This window comes from Sander vitreus, chromosome 8 (assembly GCF_031162955.1).
Source record: "Sander vitreus isolate 19-12246 chromosome 8, sanVit1, whole genome shotgun sequence".
Taxonomy (NCBI): Eukaryota; Metazoa; Chordata; class Actinopteri; order Perciformes; family Percidae; genus Sander; species Sander vitreus.
In genome coordinates this window covers 1,330,895-1,354,113 of record NC_135862.1, presented here as the reverse complement: position 1 = coordinate 1,354,113, position 23,219 = coordinate 1,330,895, and the positions used below count along the sequence as shown (strand labels likewise).

Sequence of the window (23,219 nt, the reverse complement as noted above, 5' to 3'; positions counted from 1 at the left end):
GTAAACAGCTGTAGAGACCTTGTGCTATTGCAACTTCCCATAAAGTATCTGGTGCAGTCTATAAGGTGCATTTAGTCCAGGTCTACTCTGCAAGGTGCCTGAGCATTAAGGAGCCTAATTGTTTGAAAAAGAGAAAACATTACAGAGCGTGAGTCCCATATGGTCTAGCGGTCAGGATTCCTGGTTTTCACCCAGGCGGCCCGGGTTCAACTCCCGGTATGGGAACCAGTGTTTGGGTAATATTAGTGTAGAGATGAACCAACATGTGATGATCTGCAGAGAAACCAGTCCTGATATGGACATGTGTTACAGCGCTGGTGGAGATTTCAGCCTTCCTCAGACTGAATCTCTCTCTTTGGTCTTTTAGGTGACGCGTGAAATCCATCTCACGTAGCTGGAAGAAACTAGTATCTTGTGCTGCGTTTCCGAGCCCCTGAAACTCCCGGGACACGTCTGCATGGACTCAGAAAAGAGACAAAAACAAATTGTAGAAAAAAAACTCAACATCAAAAGGCTACAAATATCAGAGAGACTCATATCACAATAAATCAACGCTGACGCGTTCCGGCACTAAAGCCAAATGTCAAACACGGCCGAACTGAAGCTCTTTGGTCTCTTAGGTGACGAGAAACAAAGACACGTGAAATCCATCTCACGTAGCTGGAAGAAGCTAATATCTTCTGCTGCGTTTCCGCCTGGCGTCCGCACTACTGCAGCGTTTCCGAGCCCCTCCTCTCAGTCTTTGACTCAATAGCAAATTAAACTATTTTGATCTGCAAGGCTTAAATAAATAAGCACTTTCAACTTTCTGATTGACGCTCTGGTCGCTCAAAACGCCCAAAAATGCCCAAAACGCTCCTTGCAGCTGAGAGAAAAGCTTCCATTGAAAATGAATGACTTCCGGTATCTTTAGAAGCTCAAGTCGGTGGCGGTGTGTACGTACAGTAAGTCTGTCTCCTGCGTTATCTGAGCGTCATCACGGCTAAAATCAACTGGAAACATTTCATCCATCATCTCAGAGACTTCTGAAGAACTGGAGAAGTCTCTCGGATGAGAGACAAAATGCTCAAAACAACCACAGCTATTCATCACCACACATCACCTGCTTGCTGGTGTTTCTGAAATGGAATAGCAGCTGTGTTGACATATATTTGTGTTTATTTCTACAACATTGGTGCAGTAATAAACACAAATATATGTCAACACAGCTGCTATTCCATCCATATACCAATGTTGTAGACCAAACATTGTTTGATGACTGAACCAAACACTGGTTCCCATACCGGGAGTTGAACCCGGGCCGCCTGGGTGAAAACCAGGAATCCTGACCGCTAGACCATATGGGACTCATGCTCTGTAGTGGAAGATAATCATTTGCCTTGAGCTACGCAGGAGATCATCTTTGTCTGGGTTTAAATGAACGCTGACGGCTCCTCCAGCTGACGACGGCACAGAACACACCGACCAGACTCGAGTCACCGACCTCGCCAGACGGCTGATTATCAGGTTGGTGTGTCAGGGCCTTTAGGTGAAACAAAACAAAGACACGTGAAATCCATCTCACGTAGCTGGAAGAAGCTCATATCTTCTGCTGCAGAGCGTGAGTCCCATATGGTCTAGCGGTCAGGATTCCTGGTTTTCACCCAGGCGGCCCGGGTTCAACTCCCGGTATGGGAACCAGTGTTTGGTTTGATCATCGATCAACAATCTGTATCATGTTCTGAAGACACGTCTCCTAAAAACAGCTTCCACGGAGCTACGTCTCCTTCTGAAAATGTTGGTTTTCCAGAAGCTGGAGAGTCCAGCTGGACGCCCCTGATTTGCATGAAGCTGCCCGGATTCAACGCTACGCCCCGCTTCTCGAAAGTCACGGCAACAGTCCCAGAATGCATTGCCTGGCAAATATAGAGACACTGGCCCTCATTGATCAACCTAACGTAGAAACCAGCGCAGATATCATCTTACGACAGGCTTCACGTGTGATTCATGAAGCGTTGGTATCACACCAATCAGAGCGTAAGAACGGTCGTACGTTGATAAATGCATGGGCGGGGATCGTGTCCCGTGTGATGTTTCCTAAACCCAACCGTAGCCTCGCGATAACACGCCACGTGGCCGAGCAGAGTCGGTACTAGCAGTGGGGACTACATCTTCAGCAGAAGTCTTAGTCTCTGTGTGTGTGTGTGTGTGTATGTGTGTCTATGTGTGTGTGTGTCTATGTGTGTGTGTCTGTCTATGTGTGTGTGTATGTGTGTGTATGTGTGTCTATGTGTGTGTGTGTGTGTGTGTATGTGTGTCTATGTGTGTGTGTGTGTCTATGTGTGTGTGTGTGTGTGTGTGTGTGTGTATGTGTGTGTCTGTGTGTGTGTGTGTGTGTGTGTCTATGTGTGTATGTGTGTCTGTGTGTGTGTGTGTGTGTGTGTGTGTCTATGTGTGTCTATGTGTGTGTGTCTATGTGTGTGTGTGTGTGTGTGTGTGTGTGTGTGTGTGTGTGTGTGTGTGTGTGTGTGTGTGTGTGTGTGTGTGTGTGTGTCTATGTGTATGTGTGTGTGTGTGTGTGTGTGTGTGTGTGTGTGTGTGTGTCTGTGTGTGTGTTTCTGTGTGTGTGTGTGTGTGTCTATGTGTGTGTTTCTATGTGTGTGTGTGTTTGTGTGTAGCAGCTCCATTTGACTTTAAAATGAAAGACCAAACCGGGCTGTGCAAAAAGAATAGTTTATTAATGTAATCTTTAAATTGTAACAGAAGTCGAGATGATTTCACAGTTTGAGTTTGTGGGAAATGTTGACCGTCGGCTTTTTGTCTCAACTTTTCTACCAAAATAATTCACACAAAATGATTGTAAACATAGAAATCTTTGCTACTAATTGAACAGGTAAGAGCTCACGCGTCTGTCCAGCGTCTCTCTCTCGTGTTTACACGATGAACGACAACAAACCTCAGCTTTACGACGTAGAACAGACAACGGTTTCATAAATTATTAGATAAAAACGAGTAAACAAAGCTAGCTGCAACCACGAACTGTAACAGAACATCGTTGTAATGGAAACATAACTCTGTAAATACGGTTTACAGAAGCTACAGTAATGCTATCGTGTCAACACTACAGAAATACAACCAGGATAACTATAGCAACACCAACCTAGGATGCATCCTCACAGTAGGAAGTAGCTCTGTAGTCGTGGTAACAGCAGGCTAGAACAGCATGGACTGCAGGGATTTACGGACTGTGGCCATCTCCTGCTGTTGCTGCGGAGACAAAAGAAGTAATAGAGTAAATGTGGCGCACAACACATCGAATACAGGTTGATTCTGGGTGTTTGTATATTTTCTGATTCTGTGAGAGTGTGTGTGTGTTAGGCCTGCACGATATTGGAAAAAAAGTGACATTGCGATATTATTTTTCATGCGATATATATTGTGATATGAAGATGGGTTAGTGATAGAGGGTGACCATTTTTAGGGACTCCCGCAGGTCCTGCAGAACGGGAGTCAATCTCACTGTCAGTAACGTGTTCAGGACGGAATAGAGCAGAGAAATCACCGTGTTCGGGACGGAATAGAGCAGAGAAATCAACGTGTTCAGGACTCTCTCTCTTTCTCTCTCTCTCTCAGAGAGAGAGAGAGAAAGGGAGCGAGAGAGAGAGGCAGCTCATCACTGGAACACACACACACAGTACATTCATATCATATATATATATATATATATATATATATATATATATATATATATATATATATATATATAAGATTTTATAAAAACATTAATTTCACAATTGAAGTTTTCTAACAATTCATACATTAATTACTGACAAGCTTTATAATTAAACATTACACCTTTTGCCAGCCTACATGCATCCAGCCTGTTCTTCGAGGAATTAGTAGAAGGGGAACTCGTTCCATGATTTTACTCTACGCACCGAGTGAAAAAGGTCTCTCTGTCCAGACAGACACGTTCTCGGGTAACGTTTTAAAGAATTCCCTCGTATCTCGTACCTATTGCTCCAAAACTGAAAGACAGGCTCCACTGTTACATCATATATTCCCTGCACAAGCTTATAAACCTGAATCATATCTCCTCTGTATCTCCTATCCTATCTTCATAAGACATGTTTTTCATTCCTGGAATTCATTTAGTAGCTCTTCTCTGGACCCTTTCACTTTTTTCTACATATTTTAATGTATATGGACACCAGACGGAGCTAGCATATTCAAGATGAGCTCTTACCAGGGATTTGTACAAAAGGTAAAAATATGTCCTTGCATAAATGTTGAAAATCAAGCAGCAAAAAAGTGTTAGCGTCAACATCGCAACGTACTGGGATGTGACGATCACGCATGAAACAAAACATCGTGCAGCCCTAATTCAGAGTGTTCGACGAGACACGTGAAGTTTATATTTTCGTATTCTGTGTCAGAAAATGTCTCAAGATCGAGGGAAATATGAATCCGCAATCTGCACTCACTGTGTCCATGAGGATCTTCTTCTGCAGCGTGGCCATCTCCTTCCTCAGCTCTTGTTGCGCCCCCTGCAGGAAAGAGTCGTGGCTCTTCTCCATGTCCTCCATGTTCTGGAGGAAAATACAGAAACAGCTCCAGTTTCACTTTCTTCATTTAAGAATCCAGGTGACAAACACATCTGTCTCTGTTTCCTTTCTGAAGTAGAGGGTGACACGGAAATCAATAGTCAAAGTTGGAAACTTTCCATGGGAATTAATGGGAATAAACTGGATATTTACGTAATACATAACCCGTTGCTATTATTAACCTATGTGTGTTAATTGTACAGCCCACTAACCATAGTAAATCAAAACTGTAATGTTTCCAAAATTCCCCAGCTAAACTTTCCATGGAAAGTTTCCGGAAAATATCAGCCCCTTTGCAACCGTACTCCCATCCCATCCCACGAAAATGTTCCGTCATATCCCGATCACGTGACTGCCCCCCCCCCAAAAAATCCTGATCCTTATCAGTTTTAAAATGACTCGAACCCAAGAACATATTGGAGGCCACACAAGGCATCTGTCGTTGTATTTAAGAGCCTGTTGGTCAGAAGTCTTTTGATGAGGAGGATCCCATTTATTCCCTTGTTACTGGAAACTAACAAAACTGTAGGGCAGATCTGCTGACATAATTATAACATACAGTTGCAGAATGAAGGGTCAAATTAAGAGAATGTAACTGACTGAAAAAGGAGACAAAAGAAACAGACTTTGCAAATGTGTGTAGTGTTGCCTAAAGGTCAAACGTTCAAGAATTCCCACTTCACTTGCTTCAGTCTTGCAGATAGCAAACACTGCAGAGCTCACTCAGCGAAATTCAGACTTCCAAGATCTGTACAAGGCCTCCCCCTCCTCTCTCCCTCGCTAGATCATCCTTTTGTCACGCAACTCCCCCGAGAACCGTCAACTGCATTTGGGCTGCCAAGAGTTTTCCACTGAAAAGCTTTTTTCCAGTGTGGGGGTTCAGCTTTTGTGGTAGAATACCACCTTTTACCTAAATCCTCTCCTGCAAAATGCAGAGAGAAAGACTCCTGAAGGAGTCCCTGAAGTTCTGCAGCGCATTGTGTATCTCCAACTAAATGTCTCCAATGGTCACTTTTTTTATTACTATATTAAAATCAACCTATCAGCCCGATATGGGGAAATGACTCCTTCCCTCCAGGTAAAACAGACGGGGGATTTAAGGGGGCTGGGAAAAATAGGAGACCTTTACAACTCTCAAAAGGTGCTGATGACATTTGGAGAAATGGTTGATAAATGTAACATACCCCGTAATCATTTTTCTAAATACCTCCAGTTGAGAAATGTCATTAGAACACACCAAAATCAAACATTACACGGCACCCCCGAAATGTCTACCATAGAAAAATGAATGAACGTGAATTGTTTAGGGAGTGGTTTAATATCCGAAATCTACAGATGCCTAGTAGATGGTAGTACAGAAACATCTGCAGGACAGCTGGAGGCATGGAGAGAGGATCTGCAGGAGGCAATCCCAATAGAAAAGTGGGAGGAAGCATGCTCTAAAGCACTACTAACGAGAACTACTAACACTCGTCTGAAATTACTACAATACAACTGGTTGATGCGAACGTCTAGATCATCACTCTAGAAAAACCTAACAGATATAACTAGAGATGCACCGATTACAACTTTCTAGGCCAGCCGATACTGATTTCATTTTTTCTAACCTCTTTCCAGCACACACAAATATTAATTGTCTATCTTTCCTTTAATAGAACATGTGTTGAACAGATGATGGATCACTATAAAACAGACCTATATAAAGTACTCCTGGTGGGGGACATTCACACACATCTAAAGAGCAACGTTAGAACCATTTCCTTCTTTTCACATCAGATATCCAACTAAAGAAATGTGATTCTGGTTTTTGGGGTCGTCCCTCCACGCCCTACTTCCTCCTTGCAGGTGTTGCATATTGCAGACGTGTTATCTTCTGCACACACGCTGAAGAATCTCCAAACAGCTGACATGTTGCAGGTTAATGCACGAGGTTCCTACATGTGGGAGAACAGCGCGACACACGGCGGAGAAGTTGAGAGAAAGGAGAAAGAGACTGTGCTGTCGCGTCTGTGTGTGCGTGCGTCCTTGAAAACTGTAACTCGTATAACTTATGTTGTCCGTTAATTGTAGCGTTGACCGGCATGAAATCAGCATATATCAGACTGACCTGTCGGTCGCTGGTCATGGCCGAGCACGTGAAAACCGGTCAATTCCGGTCACCGGCCGGTCTATCGGTGCATCTCTAGATATAACAGTGCTATACCTGATGTTTGTATTAAGTGTGAGAAGGAAAAAGGCACATTTTTCCTTTGTCTTTGGCAATGTACAGAAATGCAATACATTCAAATAACCTTAGCCCCACAGTTGTTTATATTGGGTCTATACCCAGATAATTTGAAGATTTAGAAATATCAATGAACATTTGTAGACTTAAGTGTGTTAATGGCAAAGAGAGTAGTAGCCCTCTCATGGAAAAACACCGAAAACACACAGAAAAGCGTAAGCAGGTGGTTGTCTGAGCTATCTACAACTCTCCCCATCAACAACATCATTTTCACCAGATCTGGGACCCCTTCATTTGCTATGTATTGAGAACAGATTTGTCACATGTGATGGAAGAGCCTGGGGACATGTAAACAGTGGCACTTTGCAGCACCTAAGATTACAGAAATATGTTTGTTTTAGTTATTTTTTTCTCTATATAATGGACCAAAATGGACTAATTCATTGACCTGATTCCCAGCCAAGATTTGGAATCACTTGAGAGTGTGGGGGGGGTAGACATGTTTGTTCAAGACATGTAACTGCATTTCTTTGTATTTCTCTGTTATGTTGTGAAAACAATAAAAAGAATGTTGGTAAAAAATAAAAATAAACCTATCACACTGTCAATCCACTACTAATACACTACCTGGACTTTAAAAAGACTCACAAGAAGCCTAAAAGATGTTTTGAGGGATTATTTTCTGCATGTGTCAGAAGAATGTAACCTCACGTCTCGCAGGTTTACCTTCACAAACTGCTCGTACAGCTCTCGGACAGTCTTCAGCTTCTGGTTCTGAACCACTCGGGCCTGCTGCAGGATCTTCTGCTGTTGTCTGAACAGATTCTGCAGAGAGAACAAACAGGTGATAAAGTCTGTCTGTCTGTCTCTCTCTGTCTGTCTCTCTCTCTCTGTCTGTCTTTGTCTGTCTCTCTCTGTGTCTCTCTGTGTGTCTGTCTGTCTCTCTCTCTCTCTGTCTGTCTCTCTCTGTCTGTCTGTCTCTCTCTCTGTCTCTCTTTCTGTCTGTGTCTCTCTCTCTGTGTCTCTCTCTCTCTCTGTGTGTCTCTCTCTCTCTCTCTGTGTCTCTCTCTCTCTCTCTCTGTATGTCTCTCTGTCTCTCTCTGTGTCTCTCTCTCTCTCTCTCTCTGTATGTCTCTCTGTCTCAGAGTCTTCAACAAATAGAAGCTGTCATTAAACCCTTTAGTGTATATTTTAGTTAGAAGGATTGTTGTATTTAAGGTGCTCTAAGCGATGTTGGGTGACGTTACTTCTAGGGTTGCACGATGTTGTGCAATCACAAAATGTGATATTGCGATATCGATATTAATTTAGAGCTTTTTAAACATGTAAAATTACAAAAGTTACGGGGAAACACATCAAAATAGATTCATAACAAATACAGAACAGGACATGTTCTACTGGTTGGACAGTATAAATATATAAATAAGGACCATGTCTACAGAACAGGACATGTTCTACTGGTTGGACAGTATAAATATATAAATAAGGACCATGTCTACAGAACAGGACATGTTCTACTGGTTGGACAGTATAAATATATAAATAAGGACCATGTCTACAGAACAGGACATGTTCTACTGGTTGGACAGTATAAATATATAAATAAGGACCATGACTACAGAACAGGACATGTTCTACTGGTTGGACAGTATAAATATATAAATAAGGACCATGTCTACAGAACAGGACATGTTCTACTGGTTGGACAGTATAACATAAATAAATAAGGACCATGTCTACAGAACAGGACATGTTCTACTGGTTGGACAGTATAACATATATAAATAAGGACCATGTCTACAGAACAGGACATGTTCTACTGGTTGGACAGTATAACATATATAAATAAGGACCATGTCTACAGAACAGGACATGTTCTACTGGTTGGACAGTATAAATATATAAATAAGGACCATGTCTACAGAACAGGACATGTTCTACTGGTTGGACAGTATAAATATATAAATAAGGACCATGACTACAGAACAGGACATGTTCTACTGGTTGGACAGTATAAATATATAAATAAGGACCATGTCTACAGAACAGGACATGTTCTACTGGTTGGACAGTATAAATATATAAATAAGGACCATGTCTACAGAACAGGACATGTTCTACTGGTTGGACAGTATAAATACATAAATAAGGACCATGTCTACAGAACAGGACATGTTCTACTGGTTGGACAGTATAAATATATATAAATAAGGACCATGTCTACAGAACAGGACATGTTCTACTGGTTGGACAGTATAAATATATAAATAAGGACCATGTCTACAGAACAGGACATGTTCTACTGGTTGGACAGTATAAATATATATAAATAAGGACCATGTCTACAGAACAGGACGTGTTCTACTGGTTGGACAGTATAAATACATAAATAAGGACCATGACTACAGAACAGGACATGTTCTACTGGTTGGACAGTATAAATATATAAATAAGGACCATGTCTACAGAACAGGACATGTTCTACTGGTTGGACAGTATAACATAAATAAAGAGAACAGGACACAACTTTTCTTTCGCTTCTCTGATTCGTTCCGTTTTGTTGTCTCTATTGGAGCGTACCACTTGAAATATTCACGTGGTACGCTCCATGGGTTGGTCACGTAGTGGCCCCGTGCACTGACGTGCACTAACGTGTGCAAGTGGCACGGTAACTGGCCAATGAAACATGATCATTACAGCGTTTCAAGCTCTAAGCCACACAGCCAACGGACGGGACGCAGCGCTCCACAAAATAAACTAAATATTGCATACTTATTGGGACACTTTCGATATATTGCGATAACGATATTGTGTCGATATATCTTGCACCGCTAGTTACTTCTTGTTGACGTTCGAAGTATTTTCAAACAAAACTAGCTCGCCCCTCCTTCCTCCCGTCCCCTCCCTTCCGTGCACTAACCCCCCACCCCAAAATCCTGCTGGGCGGTTATGGACCTTTCTCACAGCAGACATGTTGACTTGTCATAGTAGGAAAAGCACAGCTGATATTGATCACCTTAACGCTGGCTCAGTTCCATCAAGTGTCCCAGTGAGCTATTTCAGTGAGTCAGCATGAACACCAGGGTCTCTCCTAAGTGGAATGCAGCCATTATTAATGGTTCTGAATACACCTGTGCTGTTCCTACTATGACACGTCAACATGTCTGCCGTGAAAAAGGTCTATTGGCTGGAACGGTTTGTTATGTTTGTTGGTGCAGGTTGGCACAGAGTATTTTTGTTGCCGTCTACAGAGACGTTTTTACAGAGAGTTTTTTTACAGTGTGTTCAGGGGACAGGCAGCTAGCAGATAGTGAGATGTTTTTTACAGTGTGTTCAGGGGACAGGCAGCTAGCAGATAGTGAGATGTTTTTTAAAGTGTGTTCAGGGGACAGGCAGCTAGCAGATAGTGAGGAGATGTTTTTACAGTGTGTTCAGGGGACAGGCAGCTAGCAGATAGTGAGGAGATGTTTTTTACAGTGTGTTCAGGGGACAGGCAACTAGCAGATAGTGAGGAGATGTTTTTTACAGTGTGTTCAGGGGACAGGCAGCTAGCAGATAGTGAGATGTTTTTTTAACAGTGTGTTCAGGGGACAGGCAGCTAGCAGATAGTGAGATGTTTTTACAGTGTGTTCAGAGGACAGGCAGCTAGCAGATAGTGAGATGTTTTTTACAGTGTGTTCAGGGGACAGGCAGCTAGCAGATAGTGAGATGTTTTTTTACAGTGTGTTCAGAGGACAGGCAGCTAGCAGATAGTGAGATGTTTTTTTACAGTGTGTTCAAGGGACAGGCAGCTAGCAGATAGTGAGGAGATGTTTTTTACAGTGTGTTCAGGGGACAGGCAGCTAGCAGATAGTGAGGAGATGTTTTTTACAGTGTGTTCAGGGGACAGGCAGCTAGCAGATAGTGAGGAGATGTTTGCTGTATGTGACAAAAAATTGTAGCCTAAAAAACGTGCAACAACGCTTAGAGCACCTTTAATGCATCACTTGTTGTCTGTATGAGTAGCCGTGTAATAAGCGTGATAATGTAGAGCGAGCCGGTCATTATTGCGATTGACGCCCTTTAAGACTGATGCATCACACTGCTAGGTTCTGATTCGCAATAATCAGAGGTGTCAAGTAATGAAGTACAAATACTTCGTTACCTTACTTAAGTAGAAATTTTGGGTATCTATACTTTACTGGAGTAATCATTTTACAGCATACTTTTTACTTCTACTTTGTACTTTCTACTCCTTACATTTTACCTGCGTGCGTCTGTCTGTCTGTCTCTTTATGTTTGTGTGTGTGTGTGTGTGTGTGTGTGTGTGTGTGTATGTGAGTGTCTGTGTGTGTGTGTCTGTGTCTCTGTGTCAGGACAAAGACAACAACAGATAACAAAGAGACAGGTATATCAACACATAGAAACAACCATGTTTACAGTAGCAACTAGGGCTGGCTACCAAAGTCAATACTTGTCATTCAACACCCATTTTCAATACCTAAGGAGTAAATCTCATCAGGGTCAGTGAGCCAATAAGCACGCAGCATGCTTCTACTAGGGCTCTAATAATGTCTGTGATTGGCTGTGGCGTTACACGACGTGGAGACACACAGGAAAAACTCTACGTCACACACAGAGACGCCTCACGTAGTAGGAGCTGAAACGTAAATAAAAAGATTTGTGCCACAATGTTTTGTTTTATAAAATTGGTATTGAATAAAGTATCGTTTAGGAAACGGTATCGATATACTGGTATCAAAAATAATGTAACAATACCCAGCCCTAGTAGCAACCCGTATCTATAGAAAGTCAGCGAAGTAGTTTGTTCAGCAGTGCTCTGGCAGAAGCAACAAGCGAGTCCTTCTAGCCCCCAGAGTCCTGTATCTGCGGCCAGATGGCATCAGTGTAAAGCGTGGATATAGAGGGTGATCGCCGTCATTGACAATGTTAAAGCCTAACTCTCGCCAAAATGCAACCTAGAGTCTTTTTGTGAATGTACCTGAGTCAAACTTTGGTTTAAAAGCATATTTAGGACGGAATCACCACTTTTAAGATGTACCGTATTCTGGTTTTTGGGTCAAATGGTCTTTTGAATGGGAGTGCTAGGGACACTTTGATGCTAGCCTCAAAATATCTATGTTTAAACCACTAAGAAGGCTCGACACAACATGAGACTTTGCTCCAAGTATCACCAGGGGCTCTACACCTTAACCACAGCACTGACAACACTGGTTGTGTTCAGAGTTTACTGAAAAGAGGTTTTGAGCAACTCACGTTAGCTGTTGTTGTTTCCGGCCGCAGACATTTTATCAGTCAGAAACAATTGATTTCTGAATGCAACGTAACGGGGAGGAGAGTAAAGATGGAAAGCTCCTAAAGCTTAGTTCCATATAAATGCACGGATTATTTCTTGTTTTGTCGTTATTGAAAAACAATATTGACCTCGTAGTTGAAAAAGGAGCCTCATATGGAGTCCGTTCATTCGCATTCGGATGTCGACTCGTTGTGACTGCCGAGGTGGTAGCAGCCGGAAACAACAAGACCTACGGTGAGGTGTTAAAACCTTTCTTTTAGTAAACTGTGAACACAACCAATGTTGTCAGTGTTGTGGTTAAGGTGTAGAGCCCCTGGTGATACTTGGAGCAAAGTCTCATGTTGTGTCGAGCCTTCTTAGTGGTTTAAACATAGATATTTTGAGGCTAGCATCGTAGCGTCCCTAGCTCTCCCATTCAAAAGGCCATTTGACCCAAAAACTAGAATACGGTCAATCTTAAAAGTGGCGATTCCGTCCTAAATATGCTTTTAAACCAAAGTTTGACTCGGGTACATTCACAAAAAGACCCTAGGTTGCATTTTGGCGAGAGTTAGGCTTTAAGGGCAAGGTGTGTGATGGCTCCATCGTTGAGGTCTGAGACGTTGGGCGTAGGGGAGCTGAGTACATGATAATACCACCAGCATCTTTCCAACCAGCTCTCCCGCTGCTGGTGATGAACTTTGCATTCCTGGGTCTCATTTGTTATTTGGTGTTTTTACAGGATGAGACTGAACAATAATTAGGGTCGGAGAGGACTTTTCATTTAAAATGTAGCACTAGAAGTCAAAGAGCATGTGTTGCCTTATCTAACCAATCAAACAAGGAAATGAACTAACGTTGAGCTTCTCTTCCTGCTCCTCAGCTCGCTGGGCTTCAGTCTCCCACTGCTGCAGCGCTGAGGACACCTGCTGGGAGTACTGGCTAGTTATCTTCTGCCTGCAAACACAGACAGAGACACAGATAAACACACACACACACACACACACACACACACACACACACACACACACACAGAGAGAGAGAAACAAACACACACACAGAGACACACACACACACACAGAGAGAGAGAGAGAGACACACACACACACACACAGAGACACACAGAGAGACACACACACACACAGAGAGACACACAGAGAGAGAGTTATGTTGCCTTCAGGGCCACAAAGAATCTGCAAATTCTTTCCTTCAGATTTATAAACACTAAAATAAAACTCAGTAGGGCTGAAACCATTCCTCCAATAACTCGATTACAAAACATCCTCGAAGCTAAACTCTTTGCCTCGAAGCTTCGTTAAATCAACGTAATTAAGGTTGTACGGCTCACTGTGTTTCTGCCCGGAGGATTATTACTAGCGCGCACAACAGGTTGACGCTTCTGTGGACACGAGACGTTCATATGCTGTCTCTGCACGAGACTGACGGCCCAGATTACAAATGAAGGAAGAGGAAAACAGCGAGGGTCTGAGAGACAGGCGAGAGAAAACAACAGAAAGTTTGGGATCATTTTAAGCTGCAAACATGCTGCTACATCACCTCAGTAGAAAACATCCAGTCTACTCATCTATTCCACGGAGAGAACCTGACACCAGGTAGCTGACTAACGTCTGCTGCTCTCGTCCACCGCGCTGTTTTACACAGCTATCCCTACAGCATGCTACTCTGCTAACAGCCATGTTTTACACAACTAGCCTACAGCATGCTACTCTGCTAACAGCCATGTTTTACACAACTAGCCTACAGCATGCTACTCTGCTAACAGCCATGTTTTACACAACTAGCCTACAGCATGCTACTCTGCTAACAGCCATGTTTTACACAACTAGCCTACAGCATGCTACTCTGCTAACAGCCATGTTTTACACAACTAGCCTACAGCATGCTACTCTGCTAACAGCCATGTTTTACACAACTAGCCTACAGCATGCTACTCTGCTAACAGCCATGTTTTACACAACTAGCCTACAGCATGCTACTCTGCTAATAGTGATGTTTTACACAACTAGCCTACAGCATGCTACTCTGCTAACAGCCATGTTTTACACAACTAGCCTACAGCATGCTACTCTGCTAACAGCCATGTTTTACACAACTAGCCTACAGCATGCTACTCTGCTAACAGCCATGTTTTACACAACTAGCCTACAGCATGCTACTCTGCTAACAGCCATGTTTTACACAACTAGCCTACAGCATGCTACTCTGCTAACAGCCATGTTTTACACAACTAGCCTACAGCATGCTACTCTGCTAATAGCGATGTTTTACACAACTAGCCTACAGCATGCTACTCTGCTAATAGCGATGTTTTACACAACTAGCCTACAGCATGCTACTATGCTAATAGCGATGTTTTACACAACTAGCCTACAGCATGCTACTCTGCTAATAGTGCTGTTTTACACAGCTAGCCTACAGCATGCTACTCTGCTAACAGCCATGTTTTACACAACTAGCCTACAGCATGCTACTCTGCTAACAGCCATGTTTTACACAACTAGCCTACAGCATGCTACTCTGCTAACAGCCATGTTTTACACAACTAGCCTACAGCATGCTACTCTGCTAACAGCCATGTTTTACACAACTAGCCTACAGCATGCTACTCTGCTAATAGCGATGTTTTACACAACTAGCCTACAGCATGCTACTCTGCTAATAGCCCATGTTTTACACAACTAGCCTACAGCATGCTACTCTGCTAACAGCCATGTTTTACACAACTAGCCTACAGCATGCTACTCTGCTAACAGCCATGTTTTACACAACTAGCCTACAGCATGCTACTCTGCTAACAGCCATGTTTTACACAACTAGCCTACAGCATGCTACTCTGCTAACAGCCATGTTTTACACAACTAGCCTACAGCATGCTACTCTGCTAATAGTGATGTTTTACACAACTAGCCTACAGCATGCTACTCTGCTAACAGCCATGTTTTACACAACTAGCCTACAGCATGCTACTCTGCTAACAGCCATGTTTTACACAACTAGCCTACAGCATGCTACTCTGCTAACAGCCATGTTTTACACAACTAGCCTACAGCATGCTACTCTGCTAACAGCCATGTTTTTACACAACTAGCCTACAGCATGCTACTCTGCTAACTAGCGATGTTTTACACAACTAGCCTACAGCATGCTACTCTGCTAACAGCCATGTTTTACACAACTAGCCTACAGCATGCTACTCTGCTAACAGCCATGTTTTTACACAACTAGCCTACAGCATGCTACTCTGCTAACAGCCATGTTTTACACAACTAGCCTACAGCATGCTACTCTGCTAACAGCCATGTTTTACACAACTAGCCTACAGCATGCTACTCTGCTAACAGCCATGTTTTACACAACTAGCCTACAGCATGCTACTCTGCTAACAGCCATGTTTTACACAACTAGCCTACAGCATGCTACTCTGCTCATAGTGATGTTTTACACAACTAGCCTACAGCATGCTACTCTGCTCATAGCCATGTTTTACACAACTAGCCTACAGCATGCTACTCTGCTCATAGTGATGTTTTACACAACTAGCCTACAGCATGCTACTCTGCTAATAGTGATATTTTACACAACTAGCCTACAGCATGCTACTCTGCTAACAGCCATGTTTTACACAACTAGCCTACAGCATGCTACTCTGCTCATAGTGATGTTTTACACAACTAGCCTACAGCATGCTACTCTGCAAACAGCCATGTTTTACACAACTAGCCTACAGCATGCTACTCTGCTAACAGCCATGTTTTACACAACTAGCCTACAGCATGCTACTCTGCTAACAGCCATGTTTTACACAACTAGCCTACAGCATGCTACTCTGCAAACAGCCATGTTTTACACAACTAGCCTACAGCATGCTACTCTGCTAACAGCCATGTTTTACACAACTAGCCTACAGCATGCTACTCTGCTCATAGTGATGTTTTACACAACTAGCCTACAGCATGCTACTCTGCTAACAGCCATGTTTTACACAACTAGCCTACAGCATGCTACTCTGCTAATAGTGATGTTTTACCAACAAGCTAAAACGAGAGCTGTCGGTTTGTAGTCTGTTTATTAGTTTGCTACTAATCTTTGGAAACGTAGCTGCTGCTGGAGACCAACCAGCCCCCCCCCAGCATGGCCGCTTAATATGCACGTGAATGACGTGATCATGCCGGTGATGTCTGCATTCTGTATTATTTCTCCTCACTCAGTATTAGGCTTCTTAAAATGTGTCCCCCAGAACAGTGTAGGTGAACAGCCCTGCTGTAAGCCTTGTACAGTCACATCTACCCTCTGGTTAGTGAACAGCTCTTTACACATCCAGTGCAAAGAGCCAGAGGCGAGAAGGGGAAGGGGGCGAAAAACATTAACATTTGGGCCACCAAAAATGTACTTTTTTAAAGGGTCTTTTTTTGGCAATAAAATTTTTTTGCAGGTATCCTTTTTTTTTTTAGTAAACAGCAATAATAAATATTTACTATTGCTGTTTACTAAGTATTTCTTACTAGGTATTTCTTATCCGATTACTCGATTAATCGATGGGATAATCGGTAGTAGTACTTGATTACTAAAATAATCGATAGCTGCAGCTCTAACTCCAAGCCAAAAAACAACAACAACTGCTAAACGCAACAGATTTTTCATTCTGGATCACCGCTCAAAACCTTAAAAAACAACAATATGCTGATTCTGTTTTAACGGTTGTATCTTTTAACCTGCTGCAGTGACTTCATTTCCTTCAGATATCAACAGTTTAGTCCGACCTCTGAGCGTGATAGACGGTCCACAGCTGCTCCAGCTTGTGTTGGCTTCCCTTCATGTAGTTCTTCGTCAAACACTCCAGACGTTTCTTCTTGGCCTGCATCACTTTGCTGATATCAGCTGGAAGCAAATAACAAATAACACAGCACTGCATATACAAGTATTTATGGTTTTAAATGTTGTAATGAAAGTATTTTACTTCAGGTCGCTTATACTCGGACTGAGCCTGGCAAGACTCACGTCACAAAGCTTCTTAAAAGTGGTCTGTCCTCCATCCAACGCTCAATTTAAGACAGTGGTGTCAAACATGTGTCTCTATGTGTGTGTGTCTCTCTGTGTGTGTGTGTGTGTGTGTGTCTCTGTGTGTGTGTGTGTCTCTCTCTGTGTGTGTGTGTGTGTGTGTGTCTGTGTCTCTCTGTGTGTGTGTGTGTCTCTCTCTGTGTGTGTGTGCTCTCTGTGTGTGTGTGTCTCTCTGTGTGTGTGTGTGTGTGTGTGTCTGTGTCTCTCTGTGTGTGTGTGTGTCTCCCTCTGTGTGTGTGTGTGTGTCTGTGTCTCTCTGTGTCTGTGAGTCTGTGTGTGTGTGTGTGTGTGTCTGTGTCAGTATCTATGTGTGTGTGTGTGTGTGTCTGTGTGTGTGTCTCTGTGTCAGTATCTATGTGTTTGTGTGTGTCTGTGTGTGTGTGTGTGTCTGTGTGTGTCTCTCTGTGTGTGTCTCTGTGTGTGTGTGTCTCTGTGTGTGTGTGTGTCTCTCTGTGTGTCTCTCTGTGTGTGTGTGTGTGTGTGTGTGTGTGTATGTGTCTGTGTGTGTGTGTGTGTCTGTGTGTGTGTGTGTGTGTGTGTGTGTGTGTGTCTGTGTGTGTGTGTGTGTGTCTCTGTGTGTCTCTGTGTGAGTGTGTGTGTGTGTGTCTGTGTGTGTGTGTGTGTGTGTCTCTGTGTGTGTGTGTGTGTGTGTCTCTGGTTCTGGCCCACTGGATGACTTTGCAAAGTGTGAAAATTATAAGTAATTAATTCCAAATGTACCACTTTAACCTCAGAGAATATCTGAGTTCTTTTTCCATAAATTACAACTTTAATCTAAGGCTCCATCTCCAGCGCCACGTTTTGGTTTTTAAGAGTCTGAGTTTGGAGCCCAAAGTGATCTCGGTGCACCGAGTGTTTCTATCTCCAGTAGAAGAACTAATCTCTGTTTAAACTAACACGCCCAAAACCTCATATCTCCTCATCATCCTGGTATACTGGACATGAACAGTTAGTAGCTTTAAGTCTCAGAGAACGAGACGTCGAGACCGATGAGACCCAATCAGGAGGAGAAACGTTGGCGCCAGTGTATGAGGCCCATGAACTAAAATGAGTTTGACGTAGAGGTCGACCAATGTAGGTTGTTCTCTGGCCGATGCCAATGCCGATCTTTAGAAATCAGGGTCAGCCGATGGCCGTTAAATGCTGCTGATTTATTTTGGCCGATATTTGGCCGATATGTGCTTGTTATTAAACCAAAATCCGGCAGATTAATCGGTCGACCTCTAGTTTGACTCCCCCAATCTAAGGCCTTGATTAGTGACTTCTGCGTATCTTCTTGTGTCTGTTGTAATTTAAATGTTATTGTTCATTTGTTGACATTTACTGTATGTTGTGCACTCGGCCCGATTGAAAAAGTATCGTGAAGTGTGGGATATAAATACAGCAGGTCAGGAATTGTGGGTGCTTTTTGCCCAAATGTTTGGAATTTGGAGGCATTTACATTAACTGAATTTTTCGGCTACTTAATTGTGTTTCATTTGGGCAAATACCTTAAATTTGGGGGCAGTTTCACCGCCGATTTCTGACACTGATACACAGTATAAAAAGACCAATACTGTGGTTATAAAAGACCAACACTGTGGTTATAAAAGGATTAATACTGTGGTTATAAAAAGACCAATACTGTGGTTATAAAAAGACCAACACTGTGGTTATAAAAGACCAATACTGTGGTTAAAATCTGTAAACACCTGATAGAAGAGTAAGCAAACTAGACCAAAATTAACTAAGTCACAACCAGAGGAAAAACTAACATGAACACACCTGCAAAAAGCTGCTTACCTCCGAATCTCTCCAACATGGACTGTACCTCATTTCTGAAAGTGTGGAAAGAGAAACGTTACTTTGATATATAAGTTAATGTTCACTGCTGCACAGAATCAGCATCAACATTCAACACAGAGCTCCACAGTGTGTTACCAGGAGTAAAAATACCGTTCGTTTTCTCTATAAGAATTTTGATTATTAGCCACAACATCTAAACCAGTGTTTCTCAAATGAGGGTCCCCCTAGGGGTACTCTGGAGGACTGCAGGGGGTACGTGTCACCCTAGGGGTACTCTGGAGGACTGCAGGGGTACGTGTCCCCCTAGGGGTACTCTGGAGGACTGCAGGGGGTACGTGTCCCCCTAGGGGTACTCTGGAGGACTGCAGGGGGTACGTGTCACCCCTAGGGGTACTCTGGAGGACTGCAGGGGGTACGTGTCCCCCTAGGGGTACTCTGGAGGACTGCAGGGGTACGTGTCCCCCTAGGGGTACTCTGGAGGACTGCAGGGGGTACGTGTCCCCCTAGGAGTACTCTGGAGGACTGCAGGGGGTACGTGTCCCCCTAGGGGTACTCTGGAGGACTGCAGGGGGTACGTGTCCCCCTAGTGGTACTCTGGAGGACTGCAGGGGGTACGTGTCCCCCTAGGAGTACTCTAGAGGACTGCAGGGGGTACCTGAGATTTTTTATGCTAAATGTTTTTCAGTTACAAGGCTGTTGTACCACACCATTGTTCCTAAGACTTTGGCTTAAAAACACAATTCAAAGGGGGAACATGCATATATACAGTATGCCGTTTGAGAACCACTGGTCTAAACCATGCGAGTTAGACTGACCCCGAGCTACGAGGTTTTCTCCCGTTTACTACTGAAGTAGTGTAGTACTGAACGGCTGTTTTTTTTGCATTTAATGTTTTGTTTATTAATTTAAAAAAAAAAACAGTTCAACTTGTTATTTTTGCATGAAAATATCAAAAAAGATAAAGATTTTGTAGCTTTAGATCAAACTAGTTCAGGTTTCTTGTAGATTAATGAAAGTGGAATTAAAATACTTAAAACATTCTTTAAAAGGCAGATACAAATGAACCATAAACAAAGACTTAAAAAAAAAAACTAGGAATAACACCGGAGACCACTCTTATTCATATTATTATCTGATTGTTAAAATATTTTCTTAAGTTATACTCATTAAACAAATGGTAATTCCCCTGTAAAAGCCAGAAATCCGTATGAAATCAACCTTGTTTTATGAAAAACATGTTTTATTCACGATGTCATGGAGAAAAACTACACTACCCATAATCCTAAGCGTTACAGCGACGTCTCTGATTGGTCGAGTTTAACCCGCGAACCTGCAAACGGCTAGAGCGAACTTCTCGGTTTTTGACGTCCCTAATAATGTCTGTACAGTATTGTACCTTTTCGTCCGTTTTTAAAATGTTCTTTAGCGCCGAATTAAATGGTTTATGGTAATAATGTATCACGTAACTGGTTGGCTTGATTCAAGGATTACTATTTATAATCAGAATTTTATAAAACGTCAATGGAGATTTTGAATGGTGACAATCATGTCCGGAAGCAGAGCCGTTTAAAAAAAGTGCAGAGTCACTGTTGAGCTACTACATAAAGCTGTAATAAAAAGAGTATAAATACCCCACAGCATGTGTCACCCCCTCCTCATCAAAGTCCGCTGCGGGTCGTTTCTTGGCCTGCTTATCCGTTATTGGCGTTTCATCTTGGGACATTAAATCCAAAGTTAATGTCCTTTTATTAGCAGTTATTCACTTGTCAAAACTAGCTAACATTAGCTCCACTTACCGTCTCTGACGCTGTCATCTGAGCCGCTCTGCTCTTTCTTTTCATCCTCTTGAATAAACTCAAACACTTTTTTCTCTGACTTCTCTTCAGGGTGTTTTTTCTTCATTTTTCTCACTGCTGCCATTCTAACTTGGTTTAGTGAACGTTAAGGGAGCTTATCCGAGGAGACAACACAAACTGGATTCTGCTGACAGCGGCTAGTGCTACCGAGCTAACTGTTAGCTTAGCGGTTGCTGCTAATAGGTCTAGCTAACTAACTTAGCTACTGTTTGACAAATGTCATTAACAGACGGACAGAACTTAGTTTAAGTTAACTCTTTAACTCAAACGGACCTTTCTCCTGGCTTGTAGCTTTAGTGCTACGTTCTGAGTGAAGCTAAATTAAACTGGTTACAACACAAACTAAACGGAGCAAAGCTAACCGAGCTAGCGTCGTCGAAATCCGGCTCGTTTCCCGCCACAAAAACGCCGGTTGCTAATATTTTTTCCTTCACAGGATTGCGAAGGTATGACCCGCCCTCCTCTCCCTCCGATTGGCTAGTACTCGTTGCCCGCTCTGGTTGATTTGTTAGGTTTAGGCAAGAGGAGTGGGATTGGTTAGGGTTGTCAGGGTAAGCCAATCAGAGGCAGAGTAAGAAAGATTAGGGCGGGACATGCCTTCACCATTCAACTCATTATTATTACATGAAAATATCGATTAAAAATACATATTTTGTTCCTTTACATCAAACTACTTCAGGTTTCTTCTACTTTAAAAGGCAGATAAAAATGAACCACATACTAAGACTTAAAAACTAGTTATAACAACTCTTATTTAAATGTTATCTGATGATTGAAATGTGTGTCTACATACTCATAAATAACCTTAACGTCATCTTACAAAATGTCTGACAGTTCAGATAAAAACATTCAGCACAGACAGTCAGACACAGGTATAAAAAGACAACAGAAATAATGTTTATGTAAAAAAAACAGCAACTTTCATTTCACATTTCACTTGTTTGAATCCATTTTGCAGTTTATAGACAGATCCTGATTATCCTAAAATAAATCAGAGTTGAGTCAGTTTGTTTTTTTAATGCCTTGGATCTGTTAAGATGCAGATTCATTTCCTCCGGTCCATGATGATGATGATGATGATGATGATGCAGAACAATCTGCAGCCCAGAGTTTCATTTCAGTCAAATATCAAACTTTTCTTCGCAGATAAAATGTCCGTTCTCTTCGTAGTCCTCTCGTGTCACCACTATCTCGTCGTAGTCTGGACTGTGGGCCAGCAGCTTCCCTCCTTCCCACGGATAACAGATGGGACTGCAGGGCCAGACAGAAAGACACCATTCATGACACCATTAGGCTACGTTCACACCACAAGTCCAGTGTGTGTGTGTGTGTGTGTGTATCTCTGTGTATCTCTGTGTGTGTGTGTGTGTGTGTGTGTGTGTGTCTGTCTCTCTGTGTGTGTGTGTGTGTGTGTGTGTGTGTGTCTGTCTCTGTGTGTGTGTGTGTGTCTGTCTCTGTGTGTGTGTGTGTGTGTGTGTCTCTCTCTCTGTGTGTCTGTCTGTGTCTCTGTGTGTGTGTGTGTGTGTCTGTCTCTGTGTGTGTGTGTGTGTGTGTGTGTGTCTGTGTGTGTGTGTGTGTGTGTGTCTGTCTCTGTGTGTGTGTGTGTGTCTGTCTCTGTGTGTGTGTGTGTGTGTGTGTCTGTCTCTGTCTCTGTGTGTGTGTGTGTGTGTGTGTGTGTGTCTGTCTCTGTGTGTGTGTGTGTGTGTGTCTGTGTCTATGTGTGTGTGTGTGTGTGTGTGTGTCTCTCTCTGTGTATGTGTGTCTCAGTGTGTGTGTGTGTGTGTGTATGTGTGTGTCAGTGTGTGTGTGTGTGTGTGTGTGTGTGTGTGTGTGTGTGTGTGTGTGTGTCTCTGTGTCTATGTGTGTGTCTCTCTGTGTATGTGTGTCTCAGTGTGTGTGTGTGTGTGCGTGTGTGTGCGTAGAGCCTTAAATTCAGTGTTTTGTTTACAGGTTTTAAAGCTAAAAGAGGCTAAAATAGAAGCTAATACTCACCGTGAACCATCTACATAATAATAATAATAATAATAATAATAATAATACATACTACATCATCTCCTGTTTAAAAGGAGAATCCCGGTCTATTCCAACCCGTATCTCTGTTTTTAGTAAATGTGGAGAGCTGTCAGTAGCGAGAAAAACTAAACCAATCAGTGCTGCACTGACACTGGCTTTGTTTTCTGAAGCCGGCCGATTCAAACAGACGAAGGCTCCTATCCTGCACCCGGCGCAGCGCAAAGCCCGACGCAAGTGTCTTTGCTATTTTAAGACCGTCCCGCACCCGCGTCGTTTAAATAGCAAATGCACCTGCGCCCATCTGTGGCCCATGGGCGTGCTGGTCTTACAGGGAGGTGTGTTCAGGTGCATTCTGGGCGTGCTGGTCTTACAGGGAGGTGTGTTCAGGTGCATTCTGGGCGTGC

At 42.8% G+C, this 23,219-nt stretch overlaps 2 protein-coding genes and 3 non-coding genes across 6 annotated transcripts in view; 2 read left to right on the top strand and 3 right to left on the bottom strand.

The window, feature by feature from the left end:
• The first annotated feature begins 153 nt into the window (after positions 1-153).
• On the top strand, positions 154-225 carry trnae-uuc (transfer RNA glutamic acid (anticodon UUC)). Its single transcript has one exon. It is a non-coding gene; the product is annotated as a tRNA-Glu (tRNA).
• A 1,049-nt stretch (positions 226-1,274) lies between these two features.
• On the bottom strand, positions 1,275-1,346 carry trnae-uuc (transfer RNA glutamic acid (anticodon UUC)). The gene has a single exon. It is a non-coding gene; the product is annotated as a tRNA-Glu (tRNA).
• Positions 1,347-1,605: 259 nt separating this feature from the next.
• On the top strand, positions 1,606-1,677 carry trnae-uuc (transfer RNA glutamic acid (anticodon UUC)). The gene has a single exon. It is a non-coding gene; the product is annotated as a tRNA-Glu (tRNA).
• A 1,176-nt stretch (positions 1,678-2,853) lies between these two features.
• sycp3 (synaptonemal complex protein 3) lies at positions 2,854-21,575 on the bottom strand. Its single transcript, XM_078256330.1, has 8 exons — positions 20,743-21,575; positions 20,578-20,659; positions 18,926-18,978; positions 16,864-16,981; positions 12,940-13,039; positions 7,534-7,632; positions 4,464-4,568; positions 2,854-3,246 (listed from the first exon to the last, which is right to left on the bottom strand). Exons 1-8 carry the CDS (start codon positions 20,864-20,866, stop codon positions 3,193-3,195), a joined length of 735 nt encoding a protein of 244 aa, XP_078112456.1. The 5' UTR covers positions 20,867-21,575; the 3' UTR covers positions 2,854-3,192.
• Positions 21,576-21,677: 102 nt separating this feature from the next.
• Positions 21,678-23,219, bottom strand: part of actr6 (actin related protein 6) — a 10,736-nt gene continuing 9,194 nt past the window's right edge. For both annotated transcript variants that reach the window (XM_078256321.1, XM_078256322.1), the window contains exon 11: positions 21,678-22,053. In XM_078256321.1, the coding sequence (XP_078112447.1) occupies positions 21,924-22,053 (130 nt within the window). In that variant the 3' untranslated portion in view covers positions 21,678-21,923. The remainder of the gene's footprint in view (positions 22,054-23,219) is intronic.